This window comes from Protopterus annectens, chromosome 2.part0 (assembly GCF_019279795.1).
Source record: "Protopterus annectens isolate FY-2018-M chromosome 2.part0, PAN1.0, whole genome shotgun sequence".
Classification (NCBI taxonomy): domain Eukaryota; kingdom Metazoa; phylum Chordata; order Ceratodontiformes; family Protopteridae; genus Protopterus; species Protopterus annectens.
In genome coordinates, this window is record NC_056728.1 from 1,163,302,956 (window position 1) to 1,163,323,684 (window position 20,729).

A 20,729-nucleotide genomic window follows, 5' to 3' on the forward strand; every position below is an offset into this window, starting at 1 on the left:
CATAACAATACTTACTCCCCATTTGCATAGTGCACTTGTAACAAAAACATGTTTTAAAATAGCTTAGATCCAAGCTTAGAACAAAACTACATTTTGTTAAAAACAATCAGCATAGCATGCTAAAACTTATAGTAAATAAATAGATAAAACACTGCTGTCATAACTATTACACAGCTTGTGAATCTGTTAAAAACCCAGAGCTCATAATGTTAACATAGCAGGTTCACAACCATAATATTAAAAAAGCAACACTCACAGCCTGATTAAAAAATGAGGCAATGAAACATAGCAATACTTACTAAGTACTATGCAAATGGGGAGTACGTGTTGCTATGTTTCATTGCCTCATTTTTTAATTGCTTAATTGCCTTTTAACTAGATTGGTTAGCTGGTTCTTAAATAGTTGTGTGTAGGAATTGTTTTCAGGATCTGAGGAAGGCACATGCCGAAAGCGCTTATCCTGTTCTTGTTTTAATTGTATTAAAGTTCCAGTTTTATGTTTGTGGTGTTACACTCCTTTTTGTTTTCTTCAAAAAGTATTCAATGGAAGAAATTTTACAAGACATAAAGCAAATGCAAGCTAAAATATAAGAGTAAGCTTGCAGTCATTTTTCTAAGACAATCCTTAAAAACTTTATGAAACATGATTGTTCTGCAATGTGTTCCAGTTTCGGAAGGGTTACAAACATTTCCAAGTGATCAAAACGAAGTTCAGCAATGACAACAGGTATAATTATAATGACAAATGCAGAATGCTCAGACCTCAATAAATTTCTCTGAAGTAGGCAACCTGATATTACCTGGAAAATATATTCCATTCTGAAATGAAAGTCCTCCTTAATTCATATAATTTTTCTCACCTGTGCTACCTTAAAAGCCTGATGAAATTCCAGTTAGAAATAATGTTTTCAACTTTAAACATGAAATGCTCCCTTAAAACATACAATGAACAATATGCTTGTTTATAATGTACTCCCAGACATAGTAACAATTATATATAGAAAAATGTAATTTAATTTATTCAAGTATGAAGATGCTTTAACAATACTGTTTTAGTGGTTTACACTAAGGCAGAATGATTGTGAGAATTCTCAGTGACAGACAAAATATTTTGCACTTTATATGTTTCCAGCATAGTCCTTTATAAATATTTATACAATGATTATATTTTATCCAGACGTTGAATAAAAAAAATGGCTAAAATGTTCCCTCAAAGTGCATTTTAGGAATGGTACACTGCAGTCAGACCCTTTCCCTTGACTTCTTACTTGGTTCCATCCTGGCAGTCAGTATCATCTCCTAAGCGCCTGCTCAAAAAATCATCATACAATTTCATTTTTCTTAAATCACTTTCAAAACTCTCCCTTGTTTGCTCCTCAGACAGACTGCTGCTGTCAGTGTCTGCTTTTCTATCTTGTTCATTAGATTCGCTTTCACTGGACTCGCTCGAGTCACTTATAATATCCTCTGTGGATTCACTGTCTTCTTTGGACTGACTCTGTGAATCTTCTTTCGACAGACTCTCCTCTGACATAGTGCTATTTTCGGTGGAATCACTGTCTTCATCCGATATGTCGATCTCTTGTGATCTGGTGACATCCTCCGGCGAACTGGTTGGATCATTTGACGATTTAGTGCCGTTCTCTTCTGAGCTGCTGTGAGGTAATGTGTATTTCCTATCATCACTCTCTTCAGATATACTGTCACTCTCTTCTGAGGAGCTGTCACTGTCTTCTTCTGCAGATTTAGTGGGATCCTCCTCTTCTGAGCTATCATTTCCTTTGTTTTCAGTAATTTCCTCAGAACTGCTTTCAGTTCCATTTACGACTTTTTTCTTGTGCTGTTGTAGATTGTCTTCGTTATTGTTGAAGGTGCTGTGATCCTCCTCTGAGCTACTGCTAGAATTTAAGAGTTGGCTATTACTTTCTTGAGAACTGCTGTGACTTTCTTCCGAAGAACTGTTCTGATGTTCTTCTGAACTGCTGCTGCTAAGTGTGAAAAATGCATTTGTACCATGCTCTTCTGAACTGCTATCACTTTCTGAGGACTTGCTATAATCTGAGAAACCGTTTCTATTTTCTTCTGAGCTGCTTCTCTGTGCTGATGGTCGAATCTGAAAGTTTTCTTCAGAACTGCTGCTACTGCTGTTTGACATCTCGCTTGTGATATGTTCGTATGAGGAACTTTCACTACTTAGTGATGAATTTGCCTGTTGTTGCGCACTGCTGCTCTCAGTAGTGAGTCCACTACCTAGAAGGGCTGAATCATCATTTGCTACTTGTTTACTTCCATCAAGTGTATTGCTGATTTGTTTCTCACTATCGTCATGTGAGCTACAAAGTTCATAACTACTTCTTCCATCATCTCCACTGTCACCTGTGTTCTGACTACTTTCATTACAAACTAATTCCAAGTTTAAAGCATCAAATTCATTTGTATCCCCAAAGGAGACTGATGGGTCGTCCCCTTGCATGCCTTCATCAGCAGAGGTGTAGCTGCTTGCAGTCTGCTCTTGGCTGCTGGACTCTGAAATTGATACGGTATCTTCAGGACTGGCACTGTCTTCCTTCTCCATACTACTTTCATTGCTACTGCTCTCACTGGAGCTAGTATTGACATTGTCAGTGATGTGTTCTAAGTGGCTGCTGCCAGTGTCATCAATATTCCTGTCCTTGTCTTCACTGAGCGCACTACTTTCACCACTGTTTTCATTTTGATTGCTGTCATGATTCTGCTGAACCTCATGCATGATGTTATCAGACTGATATTCTTCGGTGCTCTCAGTGTTACTCTAAAATAAGAAAAAAGGGGGTATTATACTAGACGATATAGCAAAAGAAATAAATGACTTGTCATTTTCATCGGTCAGTCATATATCTCAAAATTATGCTTTATACTCTGATTAAAGTAATGCAAAATGTTACATTATTTTGAAATGTTTACTGCAATGAATACTTAATGAAAAATTCATTCACACAGTCTTTCTAGTATGAGTAGTACGTTATTCTTAGGAAAATTAAATCATATTAAAAATAGCAAATTTCTAGAGAAGTAGTAACTGCTGCAAAAATACAGAAACATATTGCATAAATGAGAAAAAAAAATTGTTGTGCACATTTACATATATCTATAAACGTATATCTCTCTCTCTCTCTCTCTCTGTATATATATATATATATATATATATATATATATATATATATTTATTTTGCATTTTTATTTTACATTTGTTGACTGGGCTAGTCTAGCTGGAGATATTTCCATTTTCAGTAGAGGCCCGAGGAGAAAAGCTCCGCAGAAGTAAAAATTAATACATATGTAAAAAATCAACATACATAGCAAGAAAACAATTAGTACATAGGTTAGTAATAGCAAAAACAGCAAAATTCTTCAAAACTCTTCAAATAAATTAGTACAACAAGAAAGAGTTACTACCACACACAGAGAAATTCAAACTAACATTATACAGGATAAAAATTCTTATAGATAAAGATACAAAAATAGGAGGAAATAAAAGTAGAGTAATAAGAATTAGGTAAGGAATAGGACGAATTAGATGAGAAGAGAGCACGTTAAGATAATTAACAGGTAAGGAAGCAAGGCGAAGGTGAGAGGGGAGAAGAGAGAGCTAGGTGGAAAAAAAGAGTAAAACAAGAAGTGAGAGAGATAGTTTTAGGTAAGTAGTAGTAATAGAAAATTAATCGGGTTTACAACATGAACAAAATATATATATATATATATATATATATATATATATATGTGTGTGTGTGTGTGTGTGTGTATCCTTTTCTCTCTCTCTTCTCTCTCACCTCTGTCTGTCTTACTCTATAACTGTATATGTGCTTGTGTGTGAGCGTGTGTGTGTGTGTGTGTGTGTGTGTGTGTGTGTGTGTGTGTGTGTGTGTGTGTGTGTGTATATATATATATATATATATATATATATATATATATATATATATATATATATATTACGAAGACATACATCTATCTGGAGCATTTCTCCCTGGGCCTCTGCTGAAAATTGTCTCATTCCTTGTCACACTTTCCTAGTAAACAAATGTTAAATAAATAAATATATATATATATATATATATATATATATATATATATATACACACACACACACACACACACACACATATATGATTTTGTTGACTGTGGTCAAAGAATCACTTGATTGACCATTTAAAAGTAAGCCCTTTAAATTGTAACCTATTCCGTTAAAATATGGTACAGGCTTTAACGTGGATCTTACATTGAGGCAACACCTGTCCACTTTGCAGAGCTCATACTACAATTACTGGAATGGGCATAATATAGATCCTACAGGGAGAACAAATTATGTCCTCTGTGCAGACCTAGATGAATCGGGCTTTATCGTTTGAATATCAACAAGCTTAATGTTCAACCAAATGCAGAGTAATGATATATAAAAGTACATAAATTATACAAATGTGTGTATATATGGGTCTACCTGACATGGTCGACAGTTCATATGATCGACAGTTTATTTGGTCGACAATTCATTTGATCGACAAGCATTTTAGGTGGGGGGCTTCGCCCCACACCTAATGTGGGGCTGTGCCCCCCACACCCCCCTAACTATATATATCAACTCCAGGGTTGCACAACATTGGGGAAGGGGACAAATCTGCTTGTCGACCAAATGAACTGTCGACCAAATGAGTGTCGATCATATGAACTGTCGACCATGTCAGGTAGACCCATATATATATATATATATATATATATATATATATATATATATATATGTGTGTATATATAGAGAGGGGGGGGGTTGGAGATTATGTATCCACATATGCAAATAAATATATATATATGTATACAGACGCATACCTATATATATATATATATATATATATATATATATATATATAATCCACAAACGTTCCAGCACTCATCGTGAAATAAAACATATAACAGCAAATATCTTTAACCACTTTATTCGGCAAAATCTGCCCACAGATGCACAGACCGGTGGCCGGTTTCGCTCACAATAAAATATATGTGTGTGTGTGTGTGTGTGTGTGTGTGTGTATGAGCATATTACAGTTTATCATGCATACACACACATTTAATCTAACTTCCCTTAGTTGAAATACTATATCCTCAAAACACAAATCAGTTTCCTTTCCCGATCAGTTGAACAAAAAAAATGACCACTAAGGGGTCTATATTAGAACATCAAAGTTTCAAAACTTCAAATGTTCTAATATTGACCCCTATTCAGCGAACACTGTAAATAGCGAAGCTACAAAAAAACTAATTTTTTCCTAGGGAAAGAATTTGGTTGTCCGTTTCTGTCGCTTCGCTATTTTCAGCGCTGTGGTGGAAAGTTACGGGTCGGATTCAAGTAAGCGTGAGATTGAGCGCGGGTTAAGTGAGTTAGGGTTAGAGCATGGGTTAGGCATGTGTGTGATTGTATGGGCATGAGGGTTAGGGCAGGTTAGGTGAGTTAGGGTTAGGGAACGGGTCAGGTAAGTGTGCAATTGTGTGGACGTGAGGGTTAGAGGGTTAGTGCGGGATAGGTGAGTTAGGGTTAAGGCACGGGTGAGGTTAGTGTACGATAGTGACGGACCTTAGGGTTAGGGTTTGGGTTAAGGTAAGTGGATAGTTAGTGGTGTATGTACAGTTAGTGTAGGGTTAGATGTAAGATTTTAGGTGTATGTGTGTGGATTGCTGTTTGTTTGGTGTGCTTGTGTTGTGTGTATGTGTTTTGGAACAGCGAATTTTTTTCCCTAGGAAAAAATTCACTGTTCTGCATGTTCAATGTAAGCATTCATTGAATAGGGGTCGATATTAGAACATTCGAAGTTTTGAAACTTCAATATTCTAATATAGACCCCCACTAAGCTCCAGCATATTCTGTCTGAATAGTGGTACCATTAAGGAATGGTATTTAATACCTAATGTGCACTGTTGGGGTTAGGGACAGTGGACTGTTTAGGGTTGGGTTTAGCACACAAGGTAGGCAGGAGCAAAAAAATGTAAGGGGATGACAGAAGAATGGAGAAAAACAGAATGAAGAGAAAGAGAAAAGGAGAGATCAGTGCAAGAGCAAGGAAAATGTCAGTAAAGCTCCTTTAACTAATACTGTGTTACTCTCTTTTATACTTCCAGTTTACTCACTTCATTCAAACAGAAGAGAAGGTGTCATCTTCAGTGTTGTACTCTATTCTAGTTTTTCAATATGTTATTGAAATTACTATGAAACTGATAGATTTAAATGATTCACTGTTCATGTTTTACCCACTATTTCTTCTTATTTTCTTTTCTGCTTGTAGTTGCTATGTCATCAGGAGACAGGTCAGCCTCAAGTACTATAGACCACACATTTTTTTCCTGAAACATCCCTTTATTGTATGTGTTGTATCTCCATGGCAGCTGTACTTGTGGAATTGTTTATATCAATTATTCCTTAGTCCAGAATGGTTCGTTGAAATCTGACCATATACTTCACGTGCATGTTGGCAATGCCAAAGCTGGTATCATACTCAGTACTGAAAATATGTCAAAGAGTAATATTTTCTATTTCAAACAGAATGCATTACATGAAAGGAATATGTTATTGGACTCATGGAATATCACAATTATTTCCTCTTCATGCAGTCCCACTGACATTATCTATCTATCTATCTATCTATCTATCTATCTATCTATCTATCTATCTATCTATCTATCTATCTATCTGCCTGTCTATCTGTCCATCTGTCTGTCTCTCTATCTATCCATTTATCTGTTTTCCTGCCATTTATCATACATACAACACCTTTTGGAAGACACATCAAATCAAAATAGCTGGAATATGAATGCCATCTAAACAGAATGCAACTCTACCTGTAGACATACCAATCTGGAAAACTTCAAATATAAATTTTCAAATCATCATCATTGCTGACCTAACTGTAGACAACTGAAAATATCAATAAGCAATCTCCCAACAACTTGTACATTACCCTTGTTTATGCTGTCATTCCTAACACACTTACAAAAAATGTATTTTACACTGATTACTCTCCTCACATCCCCTAAACATTAGCTGTTTTGTAATACTCAGTAACGCAATAAGTGACCATCATGTCACTTTTGGGACCCAACTACAATGCAACAGACTATATGTCCAGAGATGTTTTTTTGACTCATAAATATGAAATCTTTAACAAGGATACTAAATAAAACAGCTAATACCTGGGTAAAACTAATGTATGATAGACTAGTTCCACAACCTTGATGAAGCCACCTCTTATTTTGTAAAAGCATTTATGGATACTAAACTTCTTAGCCCTTCAAAAGGCTTTTATAGAAAAGCATGCACTACTTCTCTAGAGATAAGTGCAACTGAAATCCTTAATTCTGGTCAAAGCCCAGGCAGAATACATATCTGAGTAACTTTAAACCCCATTACAGGATTATCAGAACCTCCTCAGATTGTTTTCATAACAAGATGTTTAAACATAATATCACTCCTTTGGAAATAAGCAATACTCATACATATCTCACAATGCAGTATGAAAAAACAATCAAGAAACTATCAATAACATTTTATTCATGCACAGAGTCCCCACACTGTCTGCACATTACTTTGAAAATGATGTACCAAGATGCTCCCCATTCAACTATTCCTTAGTCAGTATAAGATACCTATGCTACAATTCCCTTTGAGCTAAACATTGTTAATGTGCATATGAATGGAAAGCTGCTATAAAAACAGTCACAAACTCAACTATTTCTAATGGTTATGCTTTTCAAATTCATAAAACTAGCATAATCTTTCCTAAGAGTTCATCACTGTTGACTAATAAACAGGAGCAGAAGGAGGGAACTGTACCTGCCATGTGACAATATGCTCACCTTATTCTAATCAATAAAGATGCATTGGAAATTATAGTTCCTTAGGTTTAAATCTGTCAGTTCTTTTTCATTGAATGAGCAGACCTCAACTATGGGAAGAGTGGTGGCAGGCAAGTAGCTTGGATGCAAAGTAAACAACACTCTCTAATAAAGTAATTAGCAGTCTATGCATGAGTAGTCTTTCTTTCCACCCTGTGCAAACATATAATCTGATTACATCAGGGTATTCTCCAGACCCTTCTTTGCCTCCACTGCATACACTGATTTATCAGATTATTGCACTATAAGATTTAAATCTGCTAGAGTTGTGTGAGATTTTTTTGTCTAGTCACTTATTTGAGGGTCACAGTTCTGTAACATCTTAGAAACCTTACATTCCCATGGTGTTAATAAAAACTTGATTTCCTACTACATATGTGTTTGTGTTCTTTTTTTCTAAAACTGAACTAACCTACATGTTGTTGTGTCTTTCAGCTTTTCCTGGTTTGGGGTCGCCACAGCGGAACTCCGGTCTGCTAATGATTCGCAATAGATTTTTACGTGCCCTGTTGCCAGCTCTGACGCACAACCTTCAACGAAGGTATGCCCATTCACGCATATCTCCACACAGAAGACGCTCTAGCTGAGAATTGAATGGGACAATGTCTTACTGTGAGGTGACTACGCTACCGCAGCACCACCACCGCAGTACATATGGCTTGGAATAAAAATATTTATCTCAGGAAGAATGCACATATGTTTTTAGTGTTACCTTTCTTTTTTCATCATAAAAATATGTGCACTCTACTACTATATATCTATATCTATATCTGTACTTATATATATTAACTTTCTAGTCACGCAACTGTAACCAAAGGGATATCAACACTTAAATGTTATAGCACAACTCAGTTAAATGTGATTTCAATGGGTAGTAACACCTTACCTTACCCTTCAACAAAACAAGCAGATTATAAATTAATTGCATAGTGGTGCTACAGTAGCATTGTCGCCTCACAACAAGACGTTGTCACGTTCGATTCTCAGCTAGAGCGTCTTCTGTGTGAAGGCATGCGTGAATGGGCATGCCTTCATTGAAGGTTGTGTGTCAGGGCTGGTAACTCGGCATGTAAAAATCCACTACCAAACATTAGCGGACCGGAGTTCCGCTGTGGCGACCCCTAACCAGGATAAGATGAAAGAAACAACAACTATAGACATTTATAATATATATATCACAACACAGTAAGGTGGGCAGAGATGCTTCAGTTTCCTTCCATTCAGAATGTAGACAGTTTGTAATGCAGAGAGTCAGAAGGGCACTATCAGGCTGAAGACGGGTCACAATGCAGACAGTGGCAAGTGGGTTGGTATTAGGGATGGAAATGTGTTTACGTGAGTTTTGATGGGCTAGCATAAGAGGTAAGGGGATACCTTTAATGTTATGCATGTTTGATGATGCATGCATCTGTGTCTGATCCTCTCCTTTGTAGTGATACAGCTACAGAAATGGATTTTCTAAGGTAAGGTTTAGGGTTAGCACGCATTTGTAAGATGGTACAAAAGGGGCATACCTTCTTCATCTTACTTGACTATTTGAAATGTCTATCCCCAAAAAGTTTTCTGTTTGTTAAGAATCAATTTGTGATTTTTTTCTATAAAGAAAGTGACAAAAACTACCCTACAAATCAGCATAAGTCACAGCTCCATACATCCTCTTCCTGTCCATCCCTTTTAAAGGGTCTATATTATAGTATCAAAGTTTTTAAACTTTGAATGCTATAATATAGACCCATTTTTGTCGAAAACTCAAAATAGCGAAGCCACAGAACTTCAAAATCTTACCTAGGGTAAGATTTCGGTTGTCCGTTCCATGGCTTTGCTAATTACTTTACTGTGTTGGGAAGGTTACGGACCGGAATGAGGTAAGTATGCAAATGGAGGTTACAGACCGGGTTAAGGTAAGTTTGGGAACGGATCGGGGTAAGGTGAGTGTTCGATAGTTTGGGACATTAGGGTTAGGGAGCGGGTAAGGTGAGTGTGTGATAGTTAGGGACTTTAGGGTTAGGGAGCGGGTAAGGTGAGTGTGCGGTATTTAGGGACTTTAGGGTTAGGGAGCGGGTAAGGTGAATGTGCAGTAGTTAGGGACTTTAGTGTTAGGGAGCGGGTAAGGTGAGTGTGCGGTAGTTAGGGACTTTAGGGTTAGGGTTAGGTTAAGGTGAGTGGATAGGTAGTAGTTTAGGGTTAGAATTATGATTTTGTTAAGTGTATGTGTGTGGTTTACTTATTTTTGTGTGCTTGTGTTGTGTGTTTGTGTTTCTTAACAGCAAAATGTTTTCCCTGGGAAATAATTTGCTGTTCTGTATGTTTGATATTTTGTGGTTTAGCTATTTTAGGTATGATGAAATAGTGTTCGCTATTTAAAATCATACGATAGGGTAATATAAGCACCTTTTAAAGGTTCTTGAAAACCTTATCTCCTTTAAGTAATGGCAAATAAATGTTATCGATGACTAAAATTGTTGCATTGACTATTATAAATTATTGTATGTATCTTGTTTAATATATCATCTTTCTTTTTGTTATAATTTTGTTTTAAATGCCTTAAAATTAAGTCTATTTGTGCTCAGAAATAATAATCCCAAGTATCAATTACAGTAAAATGCCATGTAGAAAGCTATCAGTGTCTTGTTTTATTTTATTTTTTTACATCTGTTTTCTCAGGGGTACACTGATCGCAATTGACTTTTTGCAGGTACTGTTTTAGTGAAATAATTCACAAAGAAAAGAAAAAGAACAGAGAGGCAGTAAGATGTACATTTCAAAACAGAACAGAAAGTAACAATATATAACAAAAAACATACAGCAGCAATTAATGGAAGTAGCATTAACAGGCCAAGTCAGCCACTGAAAATATTTTATTTTATACTGCTCATTATTAAAGCATTTCAGTTGAATATGCACAAATTAATACAAAATTACTGTCTGTATTATGCCTCATTTCAGTTTTACATTTTGAAGTTCAGTGTTTTATTAGAGAAATAAACTTCCATTTTAGATTGGGTTAAGTTTTCTGAGGTTACTGTGTTTGTAATACTTCATTAGTTGCAGACTATTATAAATTTGCCAAAAATTCAAAATACTTTACAAAAAAATTACACTGCAAATCTGTATACTTTAACAGTGCCTTGAGAAAAGATCCTCATGTAGTGGGATAGGGCACATTACATTTAAATAAGCAGTTATTTAGAGATACCTGTTCTGAGATTTTCCTAATAAAATAATATGGCATAAAGGCACCTGATGACATTTGAAGTCTTCCTTATTAGATACTTGAGAGAAGGTGTCTATTTTCTAAATAAAACAATATTTTTTTTATTAAAGTCTGTATATTTATTTGAAATGCTTTAATAATGAGCAGTATAAAATAAAATATTTTCAATGGCTGATATGGTCAGTTAATGCAAAGGTAATCACTTTACCCATATACAGCTTTGTATGCCTTCTCTTGTCTGTACTCACCTGACTGCTGCTACTTCCAGTGTCGGTTTCATTTTGGCCACTCCCATTATCTTTGTGATTGTCACTTTCAAGCTCCTGGTCTCTACTGTCCTCATTTCCACTAGAGCTGTTATGATCTCCATCGTCCTGACCACTGTGGTCATTACCACTGTTAATATTGGCATTTGCAGGTTCACTGCTGCTTGTGGTCTCTCCTACAGCTTCCTTTGTGGAATCCTCACCGGAATCCTTTTAAGGAACAAGAATAAAAATGACAGCTTGTCGGTCACTTGACAACGGTTTTATGTGTTATACTGCAAATGCAGAATTCATTACATAAATCCTGATAGTGTAAACATATGTTAACTTATTTTTTTATGAGACTCCTAATGATGTACTGCACACTTGGATTACTGTGACTGAGAACAGCAACCTGTTTGATTTTCCTCAGAAACTATCGACTGGGTATTAAAGCATTCAAATACTGCTATATAAAATGATCATGGCCATTCTCAAATGCAAGCAGTATCACTAATGGAAAACCTCAGATTTTAATATCCTGATCACATTCTTGCTTCGCACTAATGTGACATAAAAGTTATAATAATTATTTTTTTCACTCGAAGAACAATATGCATATATTAGATATGTAGATAAATGATTGCAAGACAGATCCCAAACATTATTCAGTTATAAAAGAAGTAGTTCTGAAACACACTAAAATAATTTATTGTCTGAGGAACCATAGAAGGTCCTGACTAATCTGAATGTAAAATTGCATTTTTAATGGAATCAGCTCTGAGATAATTGATGCTGTTTAGTATAATCTGGGATGTTTATATACCTAAGCCACAGTCTACACACTCTTAAATTCCATACTGGATTGTTTACTTTTAATCCAAGACACGGAAAGCATAATATTTACCTCATTGAGAAGACCAACTGCAGACACACCCTGGGAGTCACTGCTTGTCTGTGAAAATACAAATCCAAAAGATAAAGTTAAACTGTATAAGTTTATGCTTGTGATTAATTCAGTGCATTTCTATGTACACATAAACTTACATGTTACTATTGTTTGTGCAGATTCATATAAATGTGTAGTACTTTAATTTTTATTCCAGCAGCATAAAGAGCTATTAACATTCCAACTCTTCAACCATCTATGGGCAGAAAAAGCTGTCAATCACCTTGACAAACCAAGATTCACTGTGCCATGCTTTGATGAATTGGACTAACTGCCTGGTCAGAACAGTTACTTTCAAATCGATCAACAGACTAAACGTTCTTTTTCTATACATGGCTAGTGAGATGTTTATGAAGCATACCATACATTCTGAAGATGATTAATTATGAATGATCTTTATCACGAAAAGCACCTTAGCAGGCAATATTTCAGGAATTTGTAGATTATCAAAATATTCTATCAGGAAAAGTCAGAGGAAAGTGAATACCATATATAAAATAGATATCACAAGAAAAACCTGCTCAACTAAGGAAGATAATCAGAAATTTCAGAAGAATGAACAAAACGATTAGAGGATAATGGAATCAAGACAATCAACAGTGTACATGACGACATGCATAGAGAAGAGATATTGGTAACAAAACAGTAAAAGGCGTGTCAGAACTGACATGTTAACTTGCCACATCTCATTGACACTGTGCAGATAAGAGAGGCAATTGTGATGAGTTACATCAATTTGAAAATATGATGGCTTAATATGCAGTTTACAGATCATTCAAATTGCAAGAGATAGATTGCAAAAAAAGGAAAAGCAATTTTATGACAATAATACATAGTACAGAAGAGATGAGTCTGAATCAAATGCTCCCAAAATCATGAGATATGAACAGACTAAAGGTAATACTGAAAAAGAATTAGAAAAATGAACACAATTACAATGCCAGAAAGAACAGAATAGAGTAACAATGTGCAGAAATTATCTACATAAAAATGCAAGATCGACTAAGGCAGACTGTGTCAGTTGCCAAAACCAAATCACTTTGCATGAATGTATAGAACAATATCAAAAGCAGGACAAAATACTTTATAGCAGCACCCAAATCAAACCAGCAGAATGGAAACAGGATCATCATCTTCTTTTGGCTGTTCCCGTTAGGGGTCGCCACAGCGGATCATCTGTTTCCATTTCTTCCTGTCCTCTGCATCTTGCTCTGCCACACCAACCAGAATGGAAACAGGATACAGTTTCAAAATAAAAAGAGTGAGAGTGCAATAGAAGAATTAAACATGGAGAATGCAAGTGAATACTCAGGTAAAGATTATATCCAATTATACCCAAACAAGATATACAATAATATGACCATAAATAGACAAGAAATAGAAATACAATTCAAAAACATAACGATATGCTTATAAAACTAGGTAGATCCAGGCAGGTCAGGCAATTTAGTAAGTGAGGACGTCTATTATCAGTTAAGCCAAAGTACTTTGTGAAATCCAAACCACTTTGAAAAAAATGTGTCGCTATATATTAAAAGCAACACAGAACCCTTAACTGCAACACAAACATTAGACTCGCAGATTGGGAAAAGGAGACACTTTCAAAAAAAGTGGCAATGCAATAGGAGAATTAAACACAGAGAATACACATGGCCATAAATAAACAAGAAACTGAAATACAACTTAAACATAAAGAAAGACATGTTTATATAGCCAAGTGGATTAGTCTATCTGGTGAATGAAAAAGGCTATTATCATTTTGGCCAAAACTTAATTTAGAACCTACAGCTACAAATGAATATGCATGCAGTTCTATATAAACATTACCTGTAATGAAACACTTCCAGAAAAATGTTGTTATGAATAAAGAAATCCATATCATGTAAGGCAAAGTACCTGCATACTTGCCTACCTTACTTCAAAGTCAAAGGCCTTAATCAAATCCTGAGTGCAACAAGCAACTCCAGAAAAAAACAAGCTACCTAGTTCACTTGCAGGCTATGATACCTATTTTAAAAAGGAGCCATCTAAATGGCTATATATTGACAATTCAGTCTCTCAAGTAGATTAGCATCAAAGAAATACCCATTTAATGTCATGAAAGATGTAAAAATAACTAGAAAAATTAACATGATAGAAGATGTCACAAGGCCAAATCCATGGGTATCTACCCAAGCTACAACATTCATATCAGGTCAGACTATGTATAAGCATGGGCAAAGCTAACAAAGCATCTTAAAAGAAGAGACAACACCAACAAATAATGACCACAGACTAGACCTGAAAGCAAAAATTTAATTTATGAAGTGTAGAAACTGCAAAAATATTAGACAGTTCTCTCAGCTCTCTGCCTGTATAGGCTTTGGCATTATCAAAGTTTTATATCAGGAGTAAATTCAGCATCTGAAATATTTCAAAATATAATACAACATATATTGTCAGGAATATTACATTTCAAAAAATACTGTGATGCATCCTCTTCTATGTGCTGCCAAGGCAGGAAAACAGTACCGCAGTTTAACCCTCAACAGATCAGTACAGTTAAGGTTAAGCTTAAACAAGTTAAAGAATGACTTTACTAAGACCACCCTACAACTTTTATGGCTTCAATTAAAGCTTAATATCCATTGTCAATAATATGAAGGTATTATACGATGTAATACTGTCAAATAATACAAAAGAAGTGAGTTGCTTAATGTGGTTGGTAAATTACAGATCGTGTTTTATTACAATCTTCAGCACAGTATGAACCCCATTGAAAGACCCTGTTAACAGTGATTTAGATTTTGAACACCCAAGCATCTGACAGGGTTAGACAAAACAGAAACCACAATGACATACTTTAATGCAAATTATGTGATAGCACTTGAAGTTTTTGAGAGATCATTTTAACTAAAAGCAATATTGAGGTAAATGCAAAATGGTACAATAAGATTATAGCTTATGAAAGCTGGTCACATACAGAAGTTGAAACAAATTCTACCCAAGAGAGAAGCAAGCACTGGCAGTACTGTGATCATGTGGGCATTTCCACATCTGTCTCTTTGAAAACTTATTTGCCTTATGATATAACAAACCATAAGCCATGTGGGATTTCCTTTAGTAATCTTAGCTCCAAATTGCAAACTACTATTAAGGTCAGCGAGATGATCAGCTTTGGCTAGCATCATATCGCTTCATTTCCAGATACTAAAAGGAAATAAAAGCAATGCATATTAACTTTCTAGGCCTCAATCAAAAGATGCAAAAAACAGAGCAATTTGTCAATTTGATAGCAGAATATGAAGTTCACAGAGCATGCACATAGCTAGAGATAGATGAAGAAAAAAAAGGATTTCCAAATGAAAAAAGTGAAGTGATTTTGTGTCAGTAATATATGGTACAGAAGTGATAAGTCTGAAGCAAATGGTCCCAGGGTTAAGTGATATGAATACAGCAAGGATAATATCACTATTCCAACACCAGAAAAGTAAAATTCTTGATGACACAAGACTGGCAATCTTTGATTCTTTACAAAAGATAACCACAGACCTAACAACTGAAGCTCATTTAAGTGTTGTCAAAACTGCAGCAGACTGTGATAAAAACGAAACTGTTTAAAGTACCAATAAAGGTTAAAAACACCATAAGTTCTATATCAGGCATTTCAGAAGCTATGTTGATGGATGTCAGCATTGATTTTATGGGATTACCAATAATGCAGACTACATCTTCTAGATATGACTGGTGAATAATGGAGTTACCCAATAGTAGCACTGGTACTTTTCATCTCAATCAAAACTGTATACAAGTAATAGATAAACTCTTCTCAATGTTAGGGTTTCACATATGCATTAGAAAAGACAATAGGCTACCTTATAATAGTGACCCCTTTGAGCAGTCCAGCAGTAACTTAGCCATGTACCATGGAAGAATAAGGTCACTGTGGTCATGGACTAAAATCTTTGGGAAATGATTAATTGTCAACACAGGCAAAGTAGTTAGAATTGCAAATATTAAAGGTACTCCTTATAAATAGCAAATATATACCATGGTATTAAAATATAGAATAGTAATCAGTCCAACACCTAGAATCTGCCCAGCAAACCATATATTTTATTATAGATAAAGTGACACATTACTTTTAACCCCAGTGTAACTGTTAATTAGAAACACTAATGAGATGATGACTTGTTATCAGGACACAATAAAGTCCTATACAGATGATAAGAAACATGATACGATGCATAGTTGCGAAGAGGGATAGTCTACAAAAGTGAAACTGGTGAGTCAAGACAAACACTCACCTCTTTACCATCCACAATCTTGTAAGGCTGTAAATGTCAAAGGTCCTATAACCACCATTACAAATGAAAGACCTACCTTGGTAACACATTGTTTCCTAATGAAAGGCTATAACAGCCAAATGGGCTTCACACATGCCAGTGGATACAATATTGCCTTCAAACCAGGATATATCCTTGCTTCATCTGGTATGGACTACCATCCTATTACCATATGCTCAAAGAATGCAAAAGAAGACCTGCATATTTCACATTATGTATTAAGACTGCATAGCACTTTATTTTTTCTACAGGATTATTACAAACAGTGAAGTCAGGTCACAATGTGCAGTCCTCACGCCTCAGCAATGTTCAAGGTTTGAAATGTTTTTACTGTTTATATCAGTCCAAGAAAATGACTGTAACTAAAGAAAAATGTATGTATCTAAATTCTTTGAGTTGGATTATAATAAAAATGTCATGAAATGTTATAATTGAACTAAGTTAAGACTGATCGACTGTCAACATTCTTCTTTTTTAATGTAGTGTTGGTAAGACAAAAGACCTGTGTGATTGCCCAATATATCAGAGTAAATTTTGTGCCCAAGTAAAGTATTCATAGAAAATTCAATGCTAGCAAAAGGAATTGTCCAGACTAAGGTCGAACTGACTCTACTCATCAGTGTTAACTGACTTGCAAGCACTCCTGCGGGGACATATTCATTAGTTAACCTACAGTTGCTTGTATAGAGCTTTTGTTCCATCTTGTTGTAGTGATTAGAGTTGCAGCATCCTGATTGGTTCCTGACTGCAGGGGTAGAAATTCATTGGACAGGTTTACTGTAATGCTTTCTTTCAATGCTGCACTTAGTCCATTCACAGACTCAGGCATATGACATTACACTAAACTATCAACAGAAGTGCTGGACGAATGATAATTGGCCAGAGGTTACAGAAATGAGTACTGCTATGCAGTTGTCATCTTGAATTAGGTAGTGTATGATAAAAGATGTGCAGTAGTTATGACATTTTTCTAAGGATTTACTTCATTTGTAGTAAAGTAAACCTTTCAGTGATTTAAAGAAGCTTTTAATTTTATTCACATTAATAAGATAAGCTGCCAACAGTACTTTTATTACACAGTGCCTGCCAAATGAAAAATTTGCACTGATTATGTTTCAAGTCATCCTGAATGAAAAGAATTATCAAGACCTAAAAAGCTAAAACTATGTTTCCCACATGATACCATACAATAGCTATGTAAATAAAGTCTCAATGCTTTTATAATGGCACATGTTGGCATCTTATTTTAGCTATGTTCATTTGTTCCTAGTTACAGTTCAAGTTTATAAGCATTGGTCATTAAAGGAAAAAATGTCAGTCATTACACATTCTGTGGTCTGGCTATCGGGTCCTAAGTGAGTGCTTAGGTTCGATACGTAGTAAAATTATTCCCTTGTTTTTGTTTACTGGTGCTGATTTCTATTTCCAAACTATAAAATAAATCCTCCCATTGTATGTGATAGAAATACTAGTTTAAATATGTTCAACAGAAAACAAATAAAGGAATAAAAGAATTTTACAAACTTGATTATGGTAACACGTTTTGCTATAACTGACCCTCAGTCATTTGATTTTCTGAAGGAAAGACCTTGTCTATTTAATCTGGTAAATTTCTTTGAAAGGGTTACTGAGACTGCAGATGGTATTCATGCAATTCATGTTCAAATGTTCACAGATGAATACTAGGCTGACTGCCCTGAAGGGCCATTTTAAACCTAAGTAACAACCTAAGATCAGATCAAACCTTCTATGTTGTGTCAGAGGCAAAGACCTTAACCATAATACCAAACCCAACCCCAAGGATGTGGAATACTTTGACCTAGCTAAGGCCTTTCATACTATTCACCATGCTGGAATGGTGCAAAAGCTAAATACTTTAAAAATCGAAAAATCGATGCACATGTGGTAAGACAGATAGCAAATTAGCTGAAAGAAAGAATTCATATAGTTCAAGTTACAGGTACGTCATGAGAAAGTATGAAAGTGACTAGCAGTGTCCATCAGGCTTGGGGCTGGGACCTCTCTTTTTTAGTGTTATATCTCAAATATCCAAGCAGAGAGCCAAGACATGTGGCTAACAAAGTTTGCAGATGAGTTTATACTGGGAGCTGTTAAGTCACCCTATGACCCCCAAACCATCCAGAAAGAACTTGCCCTAGTGAACCCTTGATGCACTAAAAATGAGCTCAAACTAAATGCTAAAAAGTATAGTATTATTAGTTTTAGTAGACAACCTCCTCCTCTCATTATAATGTGTAGACAACACACCTTTACAAAAAGAAGATGCAGTTAGGGACCCAGGTACTTGGATTGATAGCTCCCTCTCTTTTGACCATCATGTAATAAAGGTTGTCAAGAAAATCTTTCATTTAGCACATCTAATTGCCAAAGGAATATCATCAAGGTCTAAAAAGGTAATCACTCAGTTATACCTGGCACTGATCAGGCCAATTATTGAATATAGCACCCGTTTTGGGAAGTATGTCACTAAACATATCAAACAATTAGGAAGACTCCTAAAGGTTCCTAAACAAAAAGATCACAGGCCTTAAGTTTCTGAGCAAGTAAGAGGCTGGTATCTCTATCCCTTTATTCTGTGTCTTATACACTTTTGTTTTGTGATCTTTGTCTTGCTTAACATGGCATTAGAGACCTGATTGAAGCCTTTGATATTAAGTAGAGTCCGCATATCAAAATGCACTTTTCCATTATATGGGCTGCATTTTTGAAACTCAATAGAATATCCACACATTCAAATGAACTGGGCTCTGCCTTTGTGACTATTAAGTAATATAATAAACTCCAAGAGAAAAGGAGAAACCTTTGATTAAAATTTTTATACCAAATGGAAAAACTTTATGTGAACATGAAATTATTATTTTTTTTTTTTGTAATTTATGCTTTCATTGGTTGCTCATTTACTAAAATCATGCCTCTCAACCTCTTAGCACACAAAATCTGGTCAAAGAATAAAATAATGGAGGAAAGGACTCAAAAATAGGGACAGATTTTAAATATTGCTCTTATAAATTTAGGAAGTTGACAGAATAACATGTTTTGTGTGAATGTGTATTATCTGAAGGATGTAAAGTCAACTCAAGCATGTTATTATTTCATGAATTGTAAGAAAGCCACAAATTTTGAAGAACATGCCTAAAATATGAGCCAAAACTCTCGGCATTCTGCAAAAAAATTGGACATTTGAGAGGTATGACTGGAATATTCTTTTGGACATTTTACTGGAATAGTTTATATCAGTTAATTCAGTACTAGTAGTTTAAAAGTAAAAATTATAAAACTTATTTATTAAATGGCAAATATAGGCAATGACAATTTTTGAATGAGCTCAAATGCTAAAAGTTAGAGTGACTCCATAAAACACCTATGTAGTCAGAGAAACCATTCATACACACATGTACATTTTAGTTAGCATATATTTAAGTATAAAGCTAAAATGGTGGGAAGGTGTTACAAAATGATGGTCAAGTTATTACTTTACACTAAGACAGACATTAAGGGGTTCTGTTGATAACTAACAACAAAGATGGTATACTGAATCAAACCCCCTTCCCCAAGATTTGACTGGCTTTACAAATCTTATCTATGGAATCCTGTAAAAAGTCCATCAAAATGGGGGTACACATTTACAAAATCAGAGATAATTTTTAAATATTACTCTAATTCACTTAAAAATTAAATAGAACAATAGGTTATACATCCAATCTACTGTCTGTACAATGCAAAGTACAAAATTCTAACATTTGGCAATACTGACTGCCTGCAATCTACAATAATTTTTCTGAAGATCAAAATCTTAGCAAGTGCCATAGTAAACAATATGAGGCTAACTCAGAGACATTCTGCAAAATCAGCAGCTAAGTGGTATGTTCATGTCACTGATGCTTGTGAACTGTAGTTGTACATACATTGGCAGCATGTCATGTACATACTGCCATTCCAAACACATCTGCCACATGCGGAGACAGTTGTTCTCCCTCATAGCCATATGGGAGGGGCAATGCCTTACTGCTTTCAGTCCAGGTGATCCAAGTTTTGGTACTACCATCTACTTAAGGCAGTAAATG

The 20,729-nt window shown here is 35.3% G+C and overlaps 1 protein-coding gene across 1 annotated transcript; it reads right to left on the reverse strand.

Moving 5' to 3' along the window:
* Window positions 1-440: 440 nt before the first annotated feature.
* LOC122793395 (dentin sialophosphoprotein-like) lies at window positions 441-2,600 on the reverse strand. Its single transcript, XM_044061373.1, has one exon. The coding sequence runs from the start codon at window positions 2,573-2,575 to the stop codon at window positions 1,265-1,267; it is 1,311 nt and encodes a 436-aa protein (XP_043917308.1). The 5' UTR covers window positions 2,576-2,600; the 3' UTR covers window positions 441-1,264.
* Window positions 2,601-20,729: the final 18,129 nt, after the last annotated feature.